Source organism: Oncorhynchus mykiss, chromosome 24, assembly GCF_057628025.1.
Source record: "Oncorhynchus mykiss isolate SJ-2025 chromosome 24, ASM5762802v1, whole genome shotgun sequence".
Classification (NCBI taxonomy): Eukaryota; Metazoa; Chordata; class Actinopteri; order Salmoniformes; family Salmonidae; genus Oncorhynchus; species Oncorhynchus mykiss.
Genome location: NC_143045.1, coordinates 2,483,403 through 2,508,614, shown reverse-complemented (window position 1 = coordinate 2,508,614; position 25,212 = coordinate 2,483,403). Strand labels below are relative to the sequence as shown.

General features: G+C 41.7%; 1 protein-coding gene across 4 annotated transcripts; it reads right to left on the bottom strand.

Moving 5' to 3' along the window:
* Window positions 1-157: 157 nt before the first annotated feature.
* Window positions 158-24,869, bottom strand: spa17 (sperm autoantigenic protein 17). 4 transcript variants are annotated; one of them, XM_021581903.3, is made up of 9 exons: window positions 24,533-24,869; window positions 24,322-24,434; window positions 23,545-24,074; window positions 23,084-23,258; window positions 22,909-22,979; window positions 20,109-20,164; window positions 16,865-18,518; window positions 5,276-5,443; window positions 158-2,476 (listed from the first exon to the last, which is right to left on the bottom strand). In XM_021581903.3, the coding sequence occupies exons 4-9, from the start codon at window positions 23,235-23,237 to the stop codon at window positions 2,453-2,455; spliced, it is 2,127 nt and encodes a 708-aa protein (XP_021437578.1). In that variant the 5' UTR covers window positions 23,238-23,258; window positions 23,545-24,074; window positions 24,322-24,434; window positions 24,533-24,869; the 3' UTR covers window positions 158-2,452. The 4 variants fall into 4 exon arrangements, with proteins under 4 accessions (XP_021437578.1, XP_021437574.1, XP_090074224.1 ...); XM_021581899.3 differs by having other exon boundaries at window positions 1,872-2,476; window positions 5,230-5,443; window positions 24,533-24,861; XM_090218098.1 differs by having other exon boundaries at window positions 1,872-2,476; window positions 5,230-5,443; window positions 23,084-24,074; window positions 24,533-24,861.
* Between the last annotated feature and the right edge of the window lie 343 nt (window positions 24,870-25,212).

Here is a 25,212-nt window from a genome sequence, read left to right as displayed (position 1 = left end):
TTTGCAGGTTAAATGTTAATCACTGCTTCTACATATAAATTACTCATCTTTTTCAAACACCCATCACCATATCCATGAGTGGAAAAGGGTCAGGTTCAAGACTATTACTCATGAATTACATATGGTGCTCTGAACAGCTGAAAATAATGTCCTACACAAACATTTGATATGGATTTATTGATTCACAACTGTTATTCCTTTACAATGATTTCATTAAATCTGTTCATGAAGCATGATGATAATCAGGGGTTGGAACTGGTTCAGGGAACAAAACCGAAAATTGGAAAAATAACTACAGAATCAGAAACTGAACGAATGTGATCTATACTGTTCTGAAACAGAACCATAATTATAAGCATGGGAACCCTTTAGTAACGTTAGTTTACGTTCCAGGCATTTCCATCAGTCCCACAAATAATGCAACAAGGTGCCTATGCCCTTACTCTGTCACTCAGAAACATATTCCATTGTCTGCCCAACAGCTGAAAATCTTTGCCAGTCTGTGCATGTGTAGGCAACCGGCCCCTCTCCCAACGAAGCTTAGTTTACTGTAGCTTACTGTAGCCTACAAACGTGATTCAGAACATTTTAATTAAGAAAAAAATAGATTCATTTTTTAAAATGCTAGTTACAGATGCTATAGTTATCACGTTTCACATTGGATTTATTAACTACAAAAAGGTAAGACGTGTTTTTAATTCTGGTGCCACTCTGCACACACAAGCTTGTTAGCTAGCTAGCTAGCTTTGGTCGAACTTTAAGCCAACTCTCGGAAGTTCAACGACATTCAACGTTCCTCCATAGAAACCTATATTAAATTTGGGGACAGGTCAAAAAGCATTAAACATTTAATGGCAATTTAGCTAGCTAGCTTGCTGTTGCTAGCTAATTTGTACTTGGATTTTAAAATTAAGTTGTTATTTTACCTGAAATGCACAAGGTCTTCTACTCCGACAATTAATCCACAGATAAAATAGTAAACTGAGTTTGTTTCTAGTAATCTCTCTTCCTTCAGGCTTCTTCTTCTTCTTCGGACTTTATATGGCGGTTGGCAACCAACTTTAAGCTGCATTACCACTACCAACTGGACTGGAGTGTGGACCTCAGTTCACCTTTCAATCACACACGTGGGTATATGCTCCTAAAAACCAATGAGGAGATGGGAAAGGCGGGACTTGCAGCGCGTCAAGTGTAACAAATAGAAAGTTATATTTTAGCAATTGGCTACGCAGATGCTCGTTGACGCTCTTGAGCAGTTGGTACAATGACTGAATTACATGTATGTGTACATGTATTATGCAACGCTTGCGCTTGTGTCACACGAGTGGTGTGGTCAGCATGTAGGCCGCAGATAGTGCCCATGCAGTATTGGCTGTCTAGGCTAAAACAACTATAGCTTGCCTGCTCCATAGCAAGCTGCTCTATCCGCACTGATTGGCGAAGTAATTTAATGTCAAGATAATGTAATTTTATAAAAATGATTTCAGGGGTTTAAAAAGGAACAGAAATGAACGATATAAACTGGTACTTTTTGGGGGCAAGAACCAGTTCAGAACTTCATCTTGCAGGTCCAAACAGTAGAACAGAAAGAAAAAAATAATGGTTCTGTTCAGAACGAAATTATTGAAATAGAATTTTAGGTTCCCAACCCGATGGTAATACCATACACCTGATTTAGGTCAGCATTTTATATGAAACACAAATTCTGTACCCATAAACATACTATAGGAGCAGATGATATGACTCCATTTCTCTAAGGATAAAACTGTACATGATTACTACTATCTGCAAATAAACTATAGTACATTGTACTGCATGCTTACTGCGTTGGAAGATCTGATTTGGAGAAAATGGTAATGCTGACCAATATGTGAAAGTGATTCCATTATTTATTATGGTGCACAACACTTATAGACTGAAAATCTAGATAACAATAAATGAATCATTAACTTAAATAATATGCCGTACAATAATCAATAAGGGTCTCTTCCTCCCTTTTAGCGATATTGTGAACGCCAAAAATAATTAAACAAGCACTTGAAACAATGCAGAAACAAGCATTCCAGCGGTTGAAGTGTATTCATAATGCATAATTGTACACAACCTTTATATTCAACTCAAATTAGCCCTGTTTAGCAAGGGAAAACACTTATTATCAGCTTCTTCTAGACTAGCACACTACCAGGAGTTTCACAAGTACATGCAGTGAGAGATGCAAATTTGGGTCAAAGACGACCCACACAAATTGGGGCTGGAAGCAGGAAAGTGTTAAAGAGTTCACAAATTAAATGATGCATCCCAAAATCTGGAATATACACTGCTATTTTGTGTTACATAGAAAGTTGCTCCTCCAGGAGAAAAAGGTTCAGCCACAGCCATGCTTCTTCTTCTTCTTCTTCTCTTCATCGAGGTCAGAGGCTTCACTGTTCCGGCACAGATGTGTCATCTCTCTCTACTCCGTCTGAGCCGCCTGATTCTAAAAACAGACGAAGAAGCAGATTTTAGCACTGCAGATGGAATGATGAATTCATGTTGCCATTACACGCTCACACTCCATAGTGATGTTGACCCCCAACCTCACGATGACACCCGCAAGATTGAGATTTCTCATGAAAGGTTGAGTTTTATTTTTTTATTTTACCTTTATTTAACTAGGCAAGTCAGTTAAGAACAAATTCTTATTTTCAATGACGGCCTAGGAACAGTGCCTGTTCACAACTGCCTGTTCAGGGGCAGAACAACAGATTTGTACCTTGTCAGCTCGGGGATTTGAACTTGCAATCTTCCGGTTACTAGTCCAACGCTCCAACCACTAGGTTACCCTGCCGTGATAATAATGATAGTACTGAAAACATACTGTACCGACTTGATTGGTTTTATTCATCCTGGTGAAAAACTTCCTATATACCCTCCTTATGATGAATGCATTGTGAACATTTGGTGTAATAAATGAGTTTATAATGCATTATAAAGACTGCATTCATTGGAAGTGTTGCCAATAACCCAAGTGAAAAGCAGAGTCTTCTCCAGGAGGGGGAGATTTAGCGGGCTGATGCCTCTATGACAAGGAACATTAATTATTGTGTGTCTCAGAGGTATAAGGCACCTGGTGTTAAAAATAACACTGCTATATAAAAATGCTTGGCAACCAAGAACTGGGTTGGGGGTTGGCGAGGCTCAGAGAAGGCTTAAATTGGAAAGTCGTTTCTTGGTATTTCTCAAGGATGGGGATAAACCCGATTCAAGTACTGTAGAGGTGAAACAACCTGATCTGGAACATATTCTAACAAGGGATGCACAATATATCGGTAAGCATATCGGAATCGGCTGATATTAGCTAAAAATGCCAACATCAGCATCGGCCTGATGTCTAGTTTAACGCTGATGTGCAAAACCGATGTCAAAGCTGACGTGCATACCTATATAACGATGACGCCACAAAAATATAGAGCTACACGTGCAACACAGCATTCCTAACCTAGCCCACAATGTCTGCTGTGTGGATTGAGCAGTCAACAAGTCGAGCGGTCATTTGAAAGAGTAATAACATTTCTTAACGCCAAGATAACGGAATGAATTGCCCTTGACAATCAGCTGTTCTCTGTCGTGGATGATGTTGGCTTTCGCTGACTGGTCGAGCACTGGTACACATTACCAAGTTGGCGCTATTTTCAGATGTTGCCCTACCGGAGTTACACAGTATTGTTGAAACTCACATCCATCACGACAGACATTTGGACCAGCAATGTCAGCCCCATGAGCATTATGAGTCTGACAGCATAGTGGGTCGACGAGGATTGAGGAAAGCTGTATTGCATGCTCAAGAATGTGCTGACTCTCATACCGCTGCTGCCATTTTAATGGCATTTGAGAACATGTTTGAAACATGAACACTCCTATGTAAATGCATACATTTTTGGTCAATGTGTGCGTTTCAACTATTTAACTGTACTAGAATGCTTAAAAGGCCGTAAAAATGTTAAATATTGGTTATCGGTATCGGGTTATTTGGCATGGAAAATATTAGATATAGGCCAAAAATGTTATATAATTCTAACCACTGGCCCATTTTTTCACAAACTCAATACAAGAATGAACACCAACAAATAGAACTGACAATAAAACACTGCATTTATTAAACAAAGGATAAACCAGTGAAGTGGCGCTGGTTGCCTGTTTGCATAATATGTGCTGTTGCTGTATGATAACAAACAAGTCAAATGCATTCTGTTTTTCGGATGGGTAACACACTAATGTTGTATGCTCTGCCCCTGGAATCAGAACTTGTGAAATAAACTGCAATGTACACTTTCTGATTCCTGGAAGTATTCTCGAGGCTTCAGTTACCCACCAAAAAACTCACATTTCAGTAGCTGATATGTTTAAACACAAACTGACAAAAAATGTACTGGAGGTCAACTATGAAAATATTGTGACAAATCACTTTCAACATTTATTTGTGCAAACTGTACAGTTTTGCCCTAAATATATTTTCACCACAAAAGGTGTTGATTAGATAGTGTTCAAATATATTCTATCTCAGAACATCTAGATAAGATTTTCCATGGTTCTGGGCACCGACACCATCTCACACGTTTGAGTTGTGATCAACATTTCTCATTAGAATGCATCTATTTGACAATATAACTAATGGAGTATTCATTAATAATCACTTCATAAAGACATTAATTGTAGGTTTCAATCAGGCACAGCAGCCTTTATAGAGTAATTAAAGAACTGGATGGAGTGTGTCACATTACTCACACTGAAATAACTAATTAGGGGCCTATAACAGACCTAGTTAATAATGAATGGCTTTTAAATTGCTTTCAAGCTGTGTTTAAATGGTGTTCCTTCATACAACCCTTGCATTATGCATACAATGTATGCATTTGATGTTGAAAACAGATCAATAAATGCAGTTAATATTGTTATGGACACAAAATGGTAATCCTGTTACTTTGTTAATAGTGTGCAAAGCTGGATGTACAAGATGTAGAGGATGTCAGGGACACAAGCATCAGATCCATAATTGGTTTGTCAGCCAATGTCCAAAGTGAAAGTTACTAGCTGATAATGGACAGCAATAATTTGTGCAGAACGGTTACTGATGACATAGGTCTACACCAGATTAGTCCTGAGGGGATATCAAGGCTAATACCAGTCTAAACCGGTTTTGGGTCTACGTGTGTATCTGTTTGGGTGTCAGGGGACACTAGAGTCACTGACCTGTCCCCCCCTGGTTGCCGTTGAGGGCCTCACCACTGCTGCTCACCTCCTCATCCTCCTCCTCCCCCTCAGGCTTGTCAGCAGGCTTAATCTTCTTCCTGGTCATGTGACCACGGAAGCCAGCCTGGATCTTGGCAGCTGCCTTGTTGGCCTCTGGATCGTCCAGAGGTATGTCCATAATGTCCTCCTCCTCCTGGGGTTGGCTGCATTCTTCCTATAGGAGGGAAGTATATCTGAGAAATTAGGTGATTAGGAGGGGGCTTGGTTGAGGTAATGTCGCATGAGGAGGAGCCCCAGATTAACCTCTGCCTAGGGACCCAAAATGACTAAATCCACCTGAGAACAACACCAGTGGATATCAGCCTGTCTGTGGTTGTCAATGATAGTGAAATATCCTCATCAATTGCATCCTCAGGGTCCAAGGGCTTAAGAGTCTACAACAGAAGCTCCATCTTCCTGGAGTTTTTTTTCCTCACACCGATTGCCTGAACTTCTGCCATTGCTAAGCTGGAACAGGGTAACTGCTATGTAAACAATGTTTCCAAACTGCATAACCTGACACTCAACACCATGCACAGAAAATAAATATGTCTCTCTGTTCCTCTGTGATTCTCAATTTCAAAAGTTGACAGTCATCCAGACTGTCCATCAAGAGTGAGAAGAACATAAAGGGAATTCAACATTAGATTTCTCAGACACTCTCTCTCTGACACGCTCATGACACAAAGACAGCACCATGGTATACCATGTAGCTTATTGCTGGCAGAATACAAAACGCTGGGTTGGTGAGTGTTGGATAGGTGGGTGAGGTAGAAATCTCCTTATTCACAAGTGGTTACAGAACAGTGACATAGTTGTCAGCAATCATCCAAACACGTCCGCTGCATCCCACCAGTTGCTCATCCCCTCTTAACAATTTGGTGCATAGGCGACACAAAGAAAGCCCACTGCACTGTATGGAGATGCATTTGAGTGTCCTCAGTGAAACCCCTTAGTGTGGGAGTGTGACCACCCACTATTACAGATAGCATTAAAGCTAGTATTCATTAGCTTAGCTTTAACGGCTGAGTAGGATTTTTATTTATTTATTTACTTAACCTTTATTTAACTAGGCTAGTCAGTTAAGAACAAATTCTTATTTAAAATGACGGCCTGGCAAAAGGCCTCCTGCGGGGACGGGGGCTTGGGATTAAAAACAAAAAAATATAAATATAGGACAAAACACACATCACGACAAGAGAGACAACACAACACTACATAAAGAGAGACATAAGACAACAACATAGCAAGGAAGCAACACATGACAACACAGCATGGTAGCAACACAACATGGTAGCAGCACAAAACATGGTACAAACATTATTGGGCGCAGACAACAGCACAAAGGGCAAGAAGGTAGAGACAACAATACATCACGCAAAGCAGCCACAACTGTCAGTAAGAGTTTCCATGATTGAGTCTTTGAATGAAGAGATTGAGACAAAACTCAAAAGGCTGCCAACATTCGCATATCTTACAGCAGCAGAATGACAGGAGTGTTTTTCATTCCGGCGTGAGGTTTTTCTAACTCTTCAAGGGGTTAATCTACAGTAGGCTCTAAATGTGTCATCTCAATAAGCTCAAGTGACTTGCAATCAATGAACAAAAATAAACATACTCATACTTTTAACAGCCTAGTCATACTTTTAAACAACCTATACTCATTATGGCTATCAATATCATTCTACCATAGATATGCATTTCATCTAATCCATATGCAAATAATATAGGACCAATTTGGCAGAAAGTAGCTTTGTGAAGAAAGCTGAAGCAGGTGCAGTGGACACCTGGTAGATCAGCTGGAGTTTCCACGGCTGATAGTCGGCGTCTTAATAAAACAAGCAAGCCAAAAGACCATAACAAGGAAACAAATTATTTTCTGAGGGTTACTAATATATAAAGCTCTGTCAACACATATATAAAAGCCTTTTAATAAATCCATTACCCAATTAGAATGATATAACAACTCTGAAATTATATTAAAAAGCTGTAACAAAGGAATAGTTGTGTATAGTTACTTGTAGATAGATATAAGTTCAATGTCTTACAAAATACAATTAATTTCAAGCATGTACTCACAATGTGGCAGTCCATGATGAGCAATCTGAGAGATGACAGTCTTCGGATGAACTGACCTAAAATGCCTTTTGCCTGTACTCAGTGTTGACCGAGAAAGATTTCTCTCGTGTATCCACTAGAGACGTCTCGTTCCCGCTAACAGACACTTTATGCTCACTAGTATACGCTTGCATAGAGTGTGTGTGAGAGAGGGTGGGAGAGAGAAAGAGAGAGTGTGATACGACCTCCTGCAAGCACACAAACCATGTGGTTTATCTTCCCAGTCTCATTAAGGTTGATAACCTGCTGTGCTCCCACAGATCTATTGTACCCATCACTTCAAAGACTTACCTGACCTAAGTACAGTATATGACAAAGTCATCAACTAAGGGCTCTCAGACATTGCAAAAATCTTTTAATTGATAATTGTAAGTTATGACACCCTAAAGTCCACTTTTATTAACACATTGTTTCTGGCCATTTGGCACATGCCACATAACGTATCACATACAGTACCAGTCAAAAGTTGACACACCTACTCATTCAAGAGTTTTTCTTTTTACTATTTTGTACATTGTAGAATAATAGTGAAGACATCAACACTATGAAATAACAAATATAGAATTATGTAGTAACCAAAAAAGTGTTAAACAAATAAAAATATACTTTACAATTTAGATTCTTCAAAGTAGCCACCTTTGCCTTGATGACAGCATTGCACATTCTTGGCTTTCTCTCAACCAGCTTCACATGGAATGCTTTTCCAAAAGTCTTGAAGGAGTTCACACATATGCTGAGCACTTGTTGGCTGCTTTTCCTTCACTCCGAGTGTCACGCCCTAACCTTAGAGAGCTTTTTTTTCTCTTTTTTGGGGGGGTGGATATTCTATGTTCTTTTTCTATGTTTTGTATTTCTTTGTTTTGGCCGGGTATGGTTCTCAATCAGGGACAGCTGATTCTCATTGTCTCTGATTGGGAACCATACTTAGGTAACTTTTTCCCTCCATTGTGTTGTGGGTAGCTATTTTCTGTTTAGTGTTTTCTGCACCTGACAGGACTGTTTCGTTTTAGTTTATTCTCTTTGTTATTTTGTTCCAGTGTTCAGTTCAATAAAAGTCATGAACACTTACTACGCTGCGCTTTGGTCCGGTTCTTCCTCTTCAGACGACGACGACCGTTACAGAACTACCCACCACAAGCGGACCAAGCAGCGTGGTATGTATGAAGGAGCAGAGACTTCAGGACTCCTGGACATGGGAGATATTGGACGGAAAGGGACCCTGGAGACAGGCTGGGGAATATCGCCGCCCGAAAAAGGAACTGGAGGCAGCTAAAGCTGAGAGGCGGTGATATGTGGCAGGTCAGCGAAGCAGGCACGAGAGGCAGCCCCAGATTTCTTTTTGGAGGGGGCACACGGGAAGATTGGTGGAGTCAGGCGATAGACCTGAGCCAACTCCCCGTGCTAACCGGAAGCAGCGTGGTACTGGTCAGGCACCGTGTTATGCTGTAAAGCGCACGGTGTCTCCCGGGGCGCTATGCGCCAGCCCTCCGCAAGTGCCTTGCGAGAGTGGGCATCTAGCCAGGGCGGATTGTGGCAGCTCAGCACGCTTGGTCTCCGGTGCGCCGTTTCGGCCCAGGGTATCCTGCGCCGGCTCTGCGCACTGTGTCTCCGGTGCGCTGGGAGGGTTAAGTTCGTCCTATGCCTGCGCTCAGGCCGTGCCGGGCTAAAGTGGGCATTGAGCCAAGTGGAGTGGTGCAAGTGGTAAGCACCAGATCTCCAGTGCTCCCCCACAGCCCGGTTCGACCTGTGCCTGCACTCTGGAGGGGCCGGGCTAAAGTGGGCATTCAGCCTGAAGGAGTGGTGCCAAGGCTGCGCACCAGAGCTCCAGTGCTCCCCCACAGCCCGGTTCATCCTGTGCCTCCTCTACGCACCAGGCCTCCAGTAGGTCTCCCCAGTGGGCCCTGTGGCCCCTGGTGGGCCCTGTGGCAGCCCCATGCACCAGGCTGTCTCTGCGTCTCCTCCCTCCAGCGACGCCCTCCAGTCCGGAGCCTCCAGAGTTGCCCTTCCAGTCTGGAGCCTCCAACAAGGATGCCCAGTCCGGGCCCACAACAAGGGTGCTCAGTCCGGGGCCCGCTACGAGGGTTCCCAGTCCCGGGGCCCGCTGAGGGTCCCCAGTCTGGGGTCGGCGGCGAGGGTCCCCGCTCTAGAGTTGCCACCTAAGTGGGCCTGCACTTGCGACTGCACTTGAAGAAACTCAAAGTTCTTGAAATGTTCCAGATTGACTGACCTTCATGTCTTAAAGTAATGATGGACTGTTGTTTCTCTTTACTTATTTGAGCTGTTCTTGCCATAATATGGACTTCTGTATACCACCCCTACCTTGTCACAACACAACTGATTGGCTCAAACATATTAAGAAGGAAAGAAATTCCACCAATTAACTTTTATCAAGGCACACCTGTTAATTGAAATGCATTCCAGGTGACTACCTCATGAAGCTGGTTGAGAGAATGCCAAGAGTGTGCAAAGCTGTCATCAAGGCAAAGGGAGGCTACTTTGAAGAATCTCAAACATAAAATATATTTTGATTTGTTTAACACTTTTTTGGTTACTACATAATTCCATATGCGTTATTTTATAGTTTTTATGTCTTCACTATAATTATACAATGTAGAACATATATATATATATTTTTTTAAACCTTGAATGAGTAGGTGTGTTCAAACTTTTGACTGGTACTGTACATACTTAATTCACGTAACCTTCAAGTAAAGTGTAACTGGAAAACCCAAGAGAAACCGCGCACACAATGTACAGACATGATCATGTAGTACTGGTTTATAAATTATTGCTCAGTTGTACACAGTTAGAGAGAGAAGTAAAAACTTTTCTATCGTTCAGATCCCAGCTGCCACCAGCGCGCGCCCCCGCTCATTGCCCCTGAGACAGAAAGGAGAGGGAGAAACAGCAAACACATCCATTTGTCTGTGTCCCTGTCTGACATGACTGCCTCCCCTGTTTCATCCCATTATGTCAATATATTACCTTTCAAAAACCCACCTGGTAATGCTTCGTTTCAGCTTCGAGATAAGAAAATATCTTGTTCTTATCAACAGATGTATGTTAGAAATTAATCCTTCATTGTCACCTTGTTCATCTATCAAAACCCACTTAAGAATGAGTACATTACAAAGTGACGAAACTGCACATTGCCTACGGATAGAGATCGGTCATAATGTGCCTGGGAATAAAGAAGAGCACAAAGGTGGACAAAATCACTGGACAAGACATTTGCTATAGGTCAGAGAAGATGGCCTACATGTAAAGGTGAGAAAGAGAGATGTATATGCTGCAGATAAATTCGCATTGCCTAACAAACTATCTGTTTGTAGTTCATCATGTGCATCGCCATCTTCCAGACTTTCCCTGATAAGACCCAGAGGGGAAAGGGATGGTGCAAGTTTCCATGGTAACATCCCTCTAAATCCTACTCTCCCTACCGCCCAGCCTAAGACCACATCGGCCCAAATATATCAAATGGGTTATTGGTGACAACCCACTGGGCACATATTGGTTGAATCAACGTTGTTTCCATGGCATTTCAATGAAATTACGTTGAAACAAAGTGGAATAGACGTTGAATTGACATCTGTGCCCAGTGGGAATAGGCCAAATCATGCAATTCTCATTAGCTCAGAAATCTTGTTTAGGGCTCATTGATTGTTTAGTCTGGAATTACCAAGAGCAAACAGAACTTGGCATTGAAAATTTGGATCAAATATATTAGACTATGCACAAACGCACGCACTAGGTTTGGACGATGTCAAACCACCATTGGGCTACAGTAAGAAATCGCATGCTACTAATCGCATGCTACTGGACGAATCATTTCGAAAGATATGCCTAATGTTGTTGAAAGCCTGGGCAGAGGCTAAGTGCAGGGTAATATTTTGTAATATTCCTTTCTGGTGTAACTTCAGCATGGAACAGGTTCGTGTGTGTCTGTCTGTGTGGCGCGCACATGATGGAGCAAAGTGACAGCTGCAACTGATGGGGAACAGGCTGTCTTGTCCTGAGAATAGTCTATGCCTAGGCTTATAGACTTCAATATTCATTATTGTTCATTCTGAAAGTGGCAACTTTAGAACAACACCTTCTTAGGCTATTATAATATTTGGGAAATAAGCTACTGTTCATAACTTTAACTAGTCTTAAAGGATTTTTCCATCCCCCCCCACACAGATTATGTAATCCTTAATAAGCTTAAACTTGATTAAACTTTTCTATAGGCTATTGATATTGTTTGTTCTCTCTCATTATTAGTCGCCTGGCTACCTTACATTTAAAGGCTATTCAAACAAACGTATGAGTGTCACGTTCTGACCTCTATTTCCTTTGTTTTTGTATTTATTTAGTATGGTCAGGGCGTGAGTTGGGTGGGCAGTCTATGTTTGTTTTTCTATGTTTTGGTCTAGTTCTATGTTCGGCCTGATATGGTTCTCAATCAGAGGCAGGTGTTCGTCATTGTCTCTGATTGGGAACCATATTTAGGTAGCCTGGGTTGCACTGTGTGTTTGTGGGTGATTGTTCCTGTCACTGTGTTTGTTGTCACAGGATAGGACTGTTTTGCGTTTGCACATTTCTTGTTTTTGTTAGTTTGTTCATGTGTAGGGATTTATTAAAACATGAATAACCACCACGCTGCGCTTTGGTCCGCTTCTCTTCCTCCTACAGACGAACGCCCTTACAGAATCACCCACCTACCAAGGACCAAGCGGCGTGGTAAACAGAGGCAGCAGCAACAGCAGCAGCAGGAGCAGCAGCAGCTACAGTGGGAGAGGCTGCACCACCTGGAGAAATGGACATGGGAGGAAGAACTGGACGGGAAAGGACCCTGGGCAGAGCCAGGAGAATATTGCCGCCCCAAGGCCGAGCTGGAGGCAGCAAAAGCAGAGAGGCGGCATTATGAGGAACTAGCACGGCAGAGCGGATGGAAGCCCGAGAGTCACCCCCAAAAATTTCTTGGGGGGGGGCACAGGGGGAGTGTGGCAGAGTCAGGAGTCAGACCTGAGCCAACTCCCCCCGTTTATCGTGAGGAGCCAAGGAGGAGCTCAGAACCAGAGCTGGTGTTGGAGGTGAGCGAAGCAGAGACTGTGAAGGAGTTAATGGGGAGATTGGAGGAGAGTGATATGAGGGACTTGCTGGTTTGGTGCATGAGGCACGACATTCGCCCGACGGAGCGTGTCAGGGATTTAATGGCACCGGGGTCAGCTCTCCATACTCATCCTGAGGTGCGTGCGAGGGGTCTGGTGAAGACTGTGCCAGCCTCACGCACCAGGCCTCCTGTGCATCTCCCTAGCCTTGCACGTCCTGTGCCATCTCAGCACTACAGTGCTCATAGCAGTGCTAACTGTGGCGGGCGTGGTGCTGGTCAGGCACCGTGTTATGCAGTTGTGCGCACGGTGTCCCCAGTACGCGTGCTTAGCCCGGTGCGCTACATCCCAGCTCCCCACATCTGCCGGGCTAGGGTGAGGATCCAGCCAGGGCGGTTGGTGCCAGCCCTGCTCTCAAGATCTCCAGTACGCCTTCACGGTCCGGTCTATCCGTCACCACCTCCACGCACCAGCCCTCCGGTGGCAGCTCCCCGTACCAGGCTGTCTCTCCGGCCCATCCGTCCAGAGCCTCTCCTCCTATAGACGAACACCGTTACAATGAGATGGGACTCCGTTACATTAATTAATTGCTTGATCGGAAGAAAGCCATGCATGCATAAAATGATGAAAGCGTAGCCTAGCCCAAAATCATATTCATAGCCTATCGAATGGAAAGAGAAGGGAATATAGCCTGTTTTTTTAAAACAGCTAGACACAAGATAGTTAAGGAGCGTCCGTTATCTAAGGCGTGTCCGGGATATACAGTGCCTTGCGAAAGTATTCGGCCCCCTTGAACTTTGCGACCTTTTGCCACATTTCAGGCTTCAAACATAAAGATATAAAACTGTATTTTTTTGTGAAGAATCAACAACAAGTGGGACACAATCATGAAGTGGAACGACATTTATTGGATATTTCAAACTTTTTTAACAAATCAAAAACTGAAAAATTGGGCGTGCAAAATTATTCAGCCCCTTTACTTTCAGTGCAGCAAACTCTCTCCAGAAGTTCAGTGAGGATCTCTGAATGATCCAATGTTGACCTAAATGACTAATGATGATGAATACAATCCACCTGTGTGTAATCAAGTCTCCGTATAAATGCACCTGCACTGTGATAGTCTCAGAGGTCCGTTAAAAGTGCAGAGAGCATCATGAAGAACAAGGAACACACCAGGCAGGTCCGAGATACTGTTGTGAAGAAGTTTAAAGCCGGATTTGGATATAAAAATATTTCTCAAGCTTTAAACATCCCAAGGAGCACTGTGCAAGTGATTATATTGAAATGGAAGGAGTATCAGACCACTGCAAATCTACCAAGACCTGGCCATCCCTCTAAACTTTCAGCTCATACAAGGAGAAGACTGATCAGAGATGCAGCCAAGAGGCCCATGATCACTCTGGATGAACTGCGGAGATCTACAGCTGAGGTGGGAGACTCTGTCCATAGGACAACAATCAGTCGTATATTGCACAAATCTGGCCTTTATGGAAGAGTGGCAAGAAGAAAGCCATTTCTTAAAGATATCCATAAAAAGTGTCGTTTAAAGTTTGCCACAAGCCACCTGGGAGACACACCAAACATGTGGAAGAAGGTGCTCTGGTCAGATGAAACCAAAATGGAACTTTTTGGCAACAATGCAAAACGTTATGTTTGGCGTAAAAGCAACACAGCTGAACACACCATCCCCACTGTCAAACATGTTGGTGGCAGCATCATGGTTTGGGCCTACTTTTCTTCAGCAGGGACAGGGAAGATGGTTAAAATTGATGGGAAGTTGGATGGAGCCAAATACAGGACCATTCTGGAAGAAAACCTGATGGAGTCTGCAAAAGACCTGAGACTGGGACGAAGATTTGTCTTCCAACAAGACAATGATCCAAAACATAAAGCAAAATCTACAATGGAATGGTTCAAAAATAAACATATCCAGGTGTTAGAATGGCCAAGTCAAAGTCCAGACCTGAATCCATTCGAGAATCTGTGGAAAGAACTGAAAACTGATGTTCACAAATGCTCTCCATCCAACCTCACTGAGCTCGAGCTGTTTTGCAAGGAGGAATGGGAAAAAATGTCAGTCTCTCGATGTGCAAAACTGATAGAGACATACCCCAAGCGACTTATAGCAGTAATCGCAGCAAAAGGTGGCGCTACAAAGTATTAACTTAAGGGGGCTGAATAATTTTGCACGCCCAATTTTTCAGTTTTTGATTTGTTAAAAAAGTTTGAAATATCCAATAAATGTCGTTCCACTTCATGATTGTGTCCCACTTGTTGTTGATTCTTCACAAAAAAATACAGTTTTATATCTTTATGTTTGAAGCCTGAAATGTGGCAAAAGGTCGCAAAGTTCAAGGGGGCCGAATACTTTCGCAAGGCACTGTACACAGAGTGTAAAAAAAACATTAGGAACACCTCTCTTTGCTCTCCTCTGCTCTTTCCCATGAAATCAGCCTGGTCTTCTAGACTAGACGTTAGATAGTACATGTAAATCAGGGACACTCAAATTAGTATATGTTACATTTGGTATGGTTACATAAGACAGATGGTTACTTAAGGCAAATACAAAAGTAGGGTGGTTGGTCAGGGTGGATGGTATAACGCAAACGTCAAGCAACCCAAAGGTTGTAAGTTCGAATATCACCACAGACGACGTTAGCATTTTAGCTAATAACATTTTCAACTACTTATTACTTTTTAGCCACTTTGCAACTACTTAGCTAACCCTTCCCCTATCCTTAACCTAACTCCTAAACTTAACCCTAACCCCTAGCCGAGATAACATTAGCCAGCTAGCTAACTAGTGATTAGAGCGTTCGGCCAGTAACCGAAAGGTTGCTGGATCGAATCCCTGAGCTGACAAGGTAAAAATATGTCGTTCTGCCCCTGAGCAAGGCAGTTAACCCACTGTTCCCTGGGCGTCGGGGATGTGGATGTTGATTATGGCAGCCCCCCGCACCACCCTGATTCAGAGGGGTTGGGTTAAATGCGGAAGACACATTTCAGTTGAATGCATTCAGTTTCCCTTTAACGTTAGCCACCAAGCTAGAATTCAAAACATATCAAATGTTTTGCAAATTCGTAACATATAATACGAATTGTAATTCGTAACATATCATACGAAATGAGTGATGGACATCCACAAATTAATACATACCATATCAACCTAAATGGAGTTTCTCAGATTTAAGTACAGATTAAAACTAAATGCTGAGACCAGGTTGAAGACATAGACTGACCACGTGAATCCAGGTGAAAGCTATGATCCCTTATAGATGTCACTGTTCATTCCACTTCAATCAGTGTAGATGAAGGGGAGCAGACAGGAAAAAGAAGGATTTTTAAGCCTTGAGACAATTGAGACATGGATTGTTTATGTGTGCCGTTCAAAGGGGTGAATGGGCAAGACAAAAGACGGGGTATGGTAGTAGGTGCCAGACGCACCGGTTTGAGTGTCTCAAGAACTACAACACTGCTGGGTTTTTCACAGTTTCCTATGTGTATCAAGAATGGTCCACCACCCAAAGGACATCCAGTCAACTTGACACAACCGAGGGAAGCGTTGGAGTCAACATGGGCCAGCATCCCTGTGAAACGTTGTAGAGTCCATTCCCTGACAAATTGAGCCTGTTCTGAGGGCAAAACGGGGTGCAACTCAATATTAGGAAAGTGTTACTAATGTTTGTAGACTCAGTGTATATGTAATCATTGTTGATAGACAATACTGTCAGTATAACGCCCAACCATAATACGCAGATTTGTGTCTGAAAAAATTGCTACTTGAAATATGTCAGCTTAAGACGGATGGTAGATAATGTACCTCAGGATGACATTCCAAGTACCTACACGTCATCATGAGGAAGCTGAACTATTTTGGGGACATTTTCAATCACCTCTCTCTGGAGACCCAGGGTGGAGAGGTACAGAGCAATGTTGTTGATCAGAGATATCCTTGAAGGGTTTATTTTTAATACAGGCTACTTGGGACAGGAATGGGAGCAAAGGACACATTTCTTTAGAGTTCATCTCTGAACCAGGTGAATAGTCTGCATAAGTTGCAGCCACTAGCATACTGCCTATACTCTGTTAGGGAAGATGTTTACATTAAAAATGCGGTTAAACTGTATGCCAAACTTATACGTACACTGTATAACCAAAGTGCTATATTTTACAATAATACAATTCCTGCTTGCTACATGGATTTGCCCAACGACAATCAGATGTAGTTGACACACAGCTTTTCTAGCCGTTATGACCTCTGCAAACTGACCTGTGTCACTATATAAAACCTGCAGTGGATAAATTAAATACTTGCGTGATAGTTGGTAAATGACTGTAATGTACATAAATGTTTCTGAAAAAATCATAAAAACATTGAACTTTACCTTGTCATAAGTCTTGTCCACGCTGTCCTTTATTTCTCCCTCTGGCATGTGCTCTGGGTTGTCATCAGTTTGGTCTGTGTCCTGAGACGGGGTCATTGTGTCCTCTTTTCCAAGTCCTTTTAGTTCCGTTTCCATGTGCTCCACCGCGTCTATATCCTCCTGTTGCTCAGCTGTGTCCCCTGTCTCTTTCTCAGCATCCTCTTGCTGCAGCTCTGCAGGTCTAACCTCGTTCGAAGGACCTTGTTGATATGCGTGTGAAATGTATTTCCCCCCCATATCTGTGTCATCATCATTGATGTAAGGATTATCATTCTCTTGCTTATTTTCCATCTTAGTAGAATCCTCCGGAGAGATGTCTTCACCCATTTCCTTCTTACTTAGATCTTTGTTCTCATGATCAGGTCCATCCTCTTGTTTCTGCTCTATTTGAGAGGCCTGCTGATTAGGAATGCGGACGTTCACCTTACTTAGTTTCTCCCCATCTTCGTCACTTGAATCAGATTTGTAATCTTGTTCCACTTCTATATCAGAAGCCTCATGCTCCATTGCCTTTATCTGAGCTTCAGCCTCAGCAGTGACTGCCTCCGCTTCCCCTTCAATGTTAGTGTTTGGTTCAACAGAGTCTTGGGTATCATGTCCAACAAGGCCCGTTTCTTCCTCAGTATCCTCCGACACAACATCTGGTCGTTCTGCCTCAGTTTGTGAAGCCTCGACCGAACCTTCCTCCTCTGGCTGCTGTTCATACATTTTGACCATCAGGGTTTTAGGTACCTCCTCAGTGCTGATCTGAACAATACTTTCCTCCTTTTGTTTTTCATCATCACCTAAAACACTTTCATTATCTGACAAGATTCTGGAGGCATCATCAATGGAGGATGCAACTTCATGCGTTTGCCCAGTATATGTTGTGGAAACAATTAGATTTTCTATTCCTTCCTCTTCTGGAACACCCCCTGAATTGTCAGTTGTTTCCTGTAGAATAGGTTCAGGGGATTCAGTTTGGGGTGGTGATAATCGTCCACTGATTTCAACCATGAGTGATATTGAACTCTCCTGAGCATCAGCAAGATCTTGATCTTTGAAGCCTTCACTGAAGCCATCCTCTGCAGTGGCTTGTTCCTCTCTCTCTTTTGTCCCTCTTAGTTCTTCAGCACATACATCTATATTGAACAGTCCAGTGAATGAGACTTCCTGAGTAAGTTCAAATTCACTACTGCGGTTCATTTCGTATGAGCTTCCAAGAATGGCATCATCACCAGTGCTGATTTCCTGAGAAGTTAGTTCTTCTCCCTCTTCAGTCTTCCTCAGTTCTTCAGCACATACATCCACATTTGAAAGCCCACCGAGTGAGATTTCCTCACTGGGCTCAAATTCAGAGAGGCATACCACTTTGTCAGCTCTTTCATTCATCTCTTTGCCTGTCATGTTAACATCCATATCTGTGAATTTATTATCTGATACCTCTGAGGGATATATTTGCATTGAAATCACATCTTTATCTGTGATATTAACCATTTCATCTTGTCCTCGACTTTCAGTTCCCTGCACATCTTCACAGACATCAAGGTTTGAGTTTGTGGGAGATGGAATCCCAACTGGCTCAATATTACCAGTTTCCTCTTCTGTTTGAGATTCAGTCAGCTCATCCTTTTTCCTGAGAATTAATAAATAATTATATAAATTATGGGTATTATAAAATAAGTATTAAAATGTACTGAATGTCAATGTTTTCTCTAATAATCTACCTTTCTGTCCTTATACATCCTGACTCCTTTGACAATGGTCTCCTCATCATCTTCTGACTCAAACTGGTTTCTTTCTGAGGTTGTGAACATTGTGGCTCCCTTACTCATTTTGTAGAATATCAGGGTGCTTGCCTGCTTCATAAAAACCCAGACCCTTTCCCATAGCTAACATATGTACCTCAACCTTTCTCAATTGCAGAAAATACTGTGGGGAGATGACCGTTCTTGGGAGTGATGATTTAATGTCAGTATTTTCCTTTCAGGAATTGAGAGGGCTATTTTAGGCCTATGATATTGAGGTTGTTCCACCAATTTAGTGCCTTTTGGAGAAGTGCAACTTGGTCCTTCATTTTTTTTTTTATTTCACCAAAATGTAAAATTCTGTCATAAAGAGCACATATTCAATGTCATAAAAAATGTGTTTTCCCATCTCAAAAGGTTAAAGTACTATAGTAAGTGCAAAATAAAATAACATAGTTGACCGTAACAGGGTTGACGATCATCTTAAATATGCCATAAATCCCCTTGCGACAGGGGGAAAGAAACGTGTTGTGTGCAACAGGGAGTAGCAATTGAATGCAAGCTTTACAAAAACACTTTAACTGTTAAAACATTTCTTGCCTGTCGATCTGTGGGTAACGTGTTAGGCTCGACCTGCTCAGTTTAACCACAAAACAGCAGAAAATGTCCAAAAAGTGTAGAACCAGCTCACCTGTTTTTACACTATGATTATACTCATATTTAATCTTTCTTTTGGAAAAAATATTTTAAAAGGAATGGTTTCATCATATTAAAACGAGAGTTCAGTTCACGTAACAGGGTTGACCTTAAAAGGACAGATGTAAATGAATCATTAATCACATTACGGTAAATAAATAATAATCTTCAGAAATGACTGTCAAAGCAAAACAATAACTAGGGATTTACAATTATGGTGAAAACTTTGGGGTTAAGTGGGTTAAACATTTTGGGGTTAAGTGGGTTAAAACCTCCTAGAAGTGACACAGGGTTGACAGAGTTTTCAAAAAGCGGAATTTAGGCACTTTAGCAAGGCTTTAGTCATATACAAAATTGGATTTATTGAGTTCTCCATGTTATCTATATTAAAGGGAACTACATTGAATACTGTATCACAGGCTTTTAAAAATAAATATTGGTGCACAATTTCTACTTAAAATATCATGGGATGCAAAAGGCGCGCTTTTCCTTTCCTTATCTATATTTTCCACAAGCTTTGTCTTTGTTAACCAAAAGCAACTTAGCAAATTCATCATGGAAAAAAAAATGTCACTATGGCAAATACCCTTATGTTAACTGGAATAATCATTCATAATGATCAATAAAACAACACTGCAACTGAGCCAAATGTATTTCCTCCACAAAAACGTTTTTGTTGGTCTCCCTTGTCCTTTTCTTTCAATGAAATATGTGGTGGAAAAAAGCATGTCTGATGCTGTCCCTCTCCTTGGGTGTAGATAATGTACTGAGATGAGACTCACTTAGAAATCTTCAGAGTTGCATCAACTGGACTGGTGTCGATTTGATTCGGTGAGTTCTGTTTTGAGCAGAATATAGAACATTTAGCATGATATACTGATAAGGCCCGCCAGTATCATATGTAGGTGTACTTGCGAGAAAAGCACAACTCTAGATTTCTTACATACTCATATTATTATTTGATGTATTTAGCCTGCTCAAGAGTTTAAACGACTGTCCCAAGTCAGGCTGCTTGAGAAAATATTTTTGATAGCATTTACACCTTTTTGAACTATAACAATATTTAAATGAGCACCTAAATGAATTTCAATGAAAAAAAAAAAAAAGGCCCATTCACTAGAATCTAGACCTATCGCCTCCTACACATTTAAGCTATCAACACCAAACCAACGTTGTGACGTTCAGACTGGCCCAACTTAAATTGCTGGTCAAAGGATATTTGATACTATAACCATTTAAAAATGTGCATACATTTAACATGGGTTTGAATGAGAACCATGTGAATACAGTGGTTTCTCTTCAAAATGATCCTGCTCCTTGGTTACCAACTTTAAAACGTTCAGGTAATCCTAGCTTCAAATTCTCTAACATTAGCATAAATTAATTCACTAATAGTAACTCTTGAACTGTTCAAGCTAAAGACACCAATCCTAATTTCACATGTTCAAGGTTATCCTAACTTATATTTATTTAAAATCATTATCACTTTAACTATATACATTTGCATAATTAGCATGAAATAACTCAGAAATAGTAACTCTTGAACCGTTCAAGCTAAAGGCACCAAACCAACGTTTACATGTTCAGGCTATCTATTAATCTATCAATTAAATCAAATTGGATTTGTCACATACGCAAATACAACAGGTGTATACCGTGAACTATTTACTTACAAGCCAACAATGCAGTTCAAGAAATAGAGTTAAGAAAATATATATATATATTTTTTTTAAGTACCACAATAAAATAACAATACCGAGGCTATATACAGGAGGAAACGGTACCGACTCAACGTGCGGGGGTACACGTTAGGGTTAGTCGAGGTAATTTGTACATGTAGGTAGGGGTAAAGTGACTATGAATAGATAATAAACCGCGGTAGCAGAGAGAACAGTCTGTGACTTCGGTGACTGGAGTCTTTGGCAATTTTTGGGGCATTCCTCTGACACGGCTTAGTATAGAGGTCCTGTATGGCAGGAAGCTTGGCCCCAGTGATGTACTGGGCCATACGCACAACCTTCTGTAGCGCCTTATGGTCAGATGACGAGCAGTTGCTATACCAATCGCTGATGCAACCGTTCAGGATGCTAGCGATGGTGCAGCTGTATAACTCCTGAGGGGGAAAAGGTGTTGCCGTGCCCTCTTCACAACTGCTTTGGTGTGTTTTGGACCATGAAAGTTTGTTGGTACCCTTACCACCCGGGGGCGGCCCATCAGGGAGTCCAGGATCCAGTTGCGAAGGGAGGAATTTACAGTTGAAGTCGGAAGTTTACATACACCTCAGCCAAATACATTTAAACTCAGTTTTTCACAATTCTTGACATTTAATCTTAGTAAAAATTTCCTGTCTTAGGTCAGTTAGGATCACCACGTTATTTTAAGAATGTGAAATGTCAGAATAATAGTAGAGAGAATGATTTATTTCAGCTTTAATTTCTTTCATCACATTCCCAGTGGGAATACACTCAATTAGTATTTGGTAGCATTGCTTTTAAACTGTTTAACTTGGGTCAAACGTTTTGGGTAGACTTTCACAAGCTTCCCACAACAAGCTGGGTGAATTTTGGCCCATTCCTCCTGACAGAGCTGGTGTAACTGAGTCAGGTGTGTAGGCCTCCTTGTTCACACATGCTTTTTCAGTTCTGCCCACACATTTTCTATGGGATTGAGGTCAGGGCTTTGTGATGGCCACTCCAATACCTTGACTTGTCCCTAAGCCACTTTGCCACAACTTTGGAAATTTGCTTGGGGTCATTGTCCAGTTGGAAGACCCATTTGGGACCCAGGGACTCTGATGGCACAGCTGGCGCTGCAGTACAGCGCCCTTAACCACTGCGCCACCCGGGAGGCCTAGGATTCAATCTTAATCCTGTATTGACACTTTGACTGTTTGATGGTTCGTCTGAGGGCATAGTGGGATTTCTTATAAGCTTCTGGATTAGTGTCCCGCTTTTTGAAAGTGGCAGCTCTAGCCTTTAGCTCGGTGCGGATGTTACCTGTAATCCATGGCTTCTGGTTGGGATATGTACATACGGTCACCGTGGGGATGACGTCGTCGATGCACTTATTGATGAAGCCAGTGACTGAGGTGGTATACTCCTCAATGCCATTGGATGAATTCCGGAACATATTCCAGTCTGTGATAGCAAAGTCCTACAGTCCTATAGCGTAGCATCCGCGTCATCTGACCACTTCTGTATTGAGCGAGTCACTGGTACTTCCTGCTTTAGTTTTTCCTTGTAAACAGGAATCAGGAGAATATATTTATGGTCAGATTTTCCAAATGGAGGGCGAGGGAGAGCTTTGTATGTGTCTCTGTGTGTGGAGTAATGGTGGTCTAGTGTTTTTTCCCCCTCTGGTTGCTTGTAGAAATTAGCATATTTTACCAATCAATCAATAAATTTTTACATCTACTTACTTTTTCAATTTTAACCAGTCACTACCATTATTACTACTGTCACTACCACTACTATAACTTATTTCAAAACCACAAATACTTTAAAACAAGCACACCACATTTTCTTCAGGAAATTTACTTTTCCCGTTTGATATCTTCACTATTTATGAAGAAAGAAAGTGGACCTTGAATGCATGATTGTTGTAGAATCTGTCCTCAAGCCTGGCACACCACTCTGCGGGGTCCAAGCCACTGTCTAAAGAGAAAATGACAAGAGTCCAATAAATTAACATCAAAGTACAGTTTCATTCTGACTGCCCATTAATTATTGGAATAATGTATACAAAAGAATACAGCTACCTTCTCTCTCTTTGAGAAGAGCAGTGAAGTAAAGGGCAGCAAAGGTGGGGATGTCCTTGGGCTGGTCTCGCAGGACCTCTCGAGCCAAACCCTCCAAGATATTGCCAAACCCACGTGGAACCCGAAGGTGAGTGTTTGAAAAAGGCACAGACATCGTCCTTGGTCAAACACAGGTCTGCTAACGCGTTACAGTAATTTGGATAGATACATATTAACTGCAATATTGACTTTTATGTTACTTTTAAAATGTATTTATTTTGACATCTTTATCCTGTTAAGTACTAACTAATGTTGTGAAATTAACGTTAGCCAGCTTGTTCGCTAACTACCGTTAGCTAGCTACGTTACCTAACTTTCTTAAATGTTTTAGTTGGCTAACTTTCAGCAGTGCAACATCGGATGTAATGCTAGCAGGAGGCTGCTGCATGGAGTAATAAAGGTAACATTGAACATTACATTACCTTTAGCTAATGTTTTTTTTGTTGTTGCCTCAAACAGCTTCGCAAAAACGTTTGTTTTGCATCAGCAACAGTTGACGCCGGAGTGTTGATAATTGTTGCTAGGCAACAAGGCTCAGTCTAACTACGGTGACGAAAGAGGTCCATACTGAGTGAGTGCGATAACAAATTACACGTGAAACCACATCATGACACAAAAGTATGACTTTATTGGATGACAGTTCATTTAACTTTTTATACGGTTATAGATACAACTTGCTACAGTAAAAAAAAAAAAGCAAACAAAGCCAGGGAATATTAACATGAGTACAGTGATGGTCATGTCTCACTTGCTCTCTCTTGTTCACTCTTTTACCCTTTCTCCATCCCCACTGGTTAAGAGTAGGTGATAACAGCATACTCAGAGTTTTGCTCATCTTCCTTGAGACTTCTCGGGGCTGAACATGCAGTCTGTCAGCTGAGCGGGAGGCCTGCAGGTGGGATCTAGCTTCAGGGCCGGTGCTGGGGCCAGGGCCTGCCTCTTCTCTCCACCTCTGCAGGGGGGACATGAAACACACAGGATTCCATTTCAGGTGGGGTTTATATAAAGTCTAAACCTGTGACTCCGCTGACATATTACATTGAATATAGTGAATGTCAGTAGTATGGTCACATATGGTGGTGTTGATGTAAAATAATGTAGTGAGGTGTCGATGAATATATAATAATAGATAATATTTTATTTGTAGAGCACTTTCTATTTCACACAGAAATCACAAAGCGATTGTTTCCAATCCTCACCTCTCTATGGTCCCCCGGAGCCAGGTAGGAGATCTGTGTGAGCTCTGGTGTGCTGGCCCCTCGCATAGTAATCATGATGTCAGCGTAAGGAACCTCATGATCACTCTGGCAATCTAGCTCAAAACAGGAAATGCAATGTTTTGTACAGTAGATGTTGTTATTACACACCCAGCTTAGCAACTGAAATAAATGGTACATTCCATTAGCTTACCAGCCGGAGTTATTCGCAGTGCCACCCTCTCACAATTGGTTGAGCATGCACCTATAAGATATGAAGTAACCTATTAGAATTACAATTCACAACATTGAGTGAACTGGTTGTGATAGCAATTTTGTCAAATTAAACAAATATTTACCTGATCCTTCTCTTGATGTTGTGCTGATAAAAGACCAATAAACAAATTCCACATATGGAGTCCGCATATTAATTGCCAATGAAAAGTGTGTTAAAATGCCTTAGCAAACATACCACATTGTATGAAGAAAAAAAAACATATCCTGTACAGATAACAGCAGGTTTTCCTAAAATACACAAGAAATCACGTTAATGAAACATACTGTTGTTTTTGTTAATAACAACCTTGGAAAGTATTTTATAACATTTTTGATTCAGAAATTGGACCTTCACAATTGATTTTTCAACATCTATAAGCACCTTTGCAATATCGATTGCGGCTCATACATAAGGAGACAGCCACGGCTGCCGACACCGCAGCCACAATAACGGTCACTGTTGCCAACACCTTGACGCCTGTGAATTTCTCTGTAATGAAGACAGCACAAAGACAATATTATCATTAAAACACAATTTGCAACTCATCAGTCATTGCCTCAAACAGGGGGTTACTTTTGTTGTTTGCAATACATTTAAACATGTTTCACCTTTTCCTT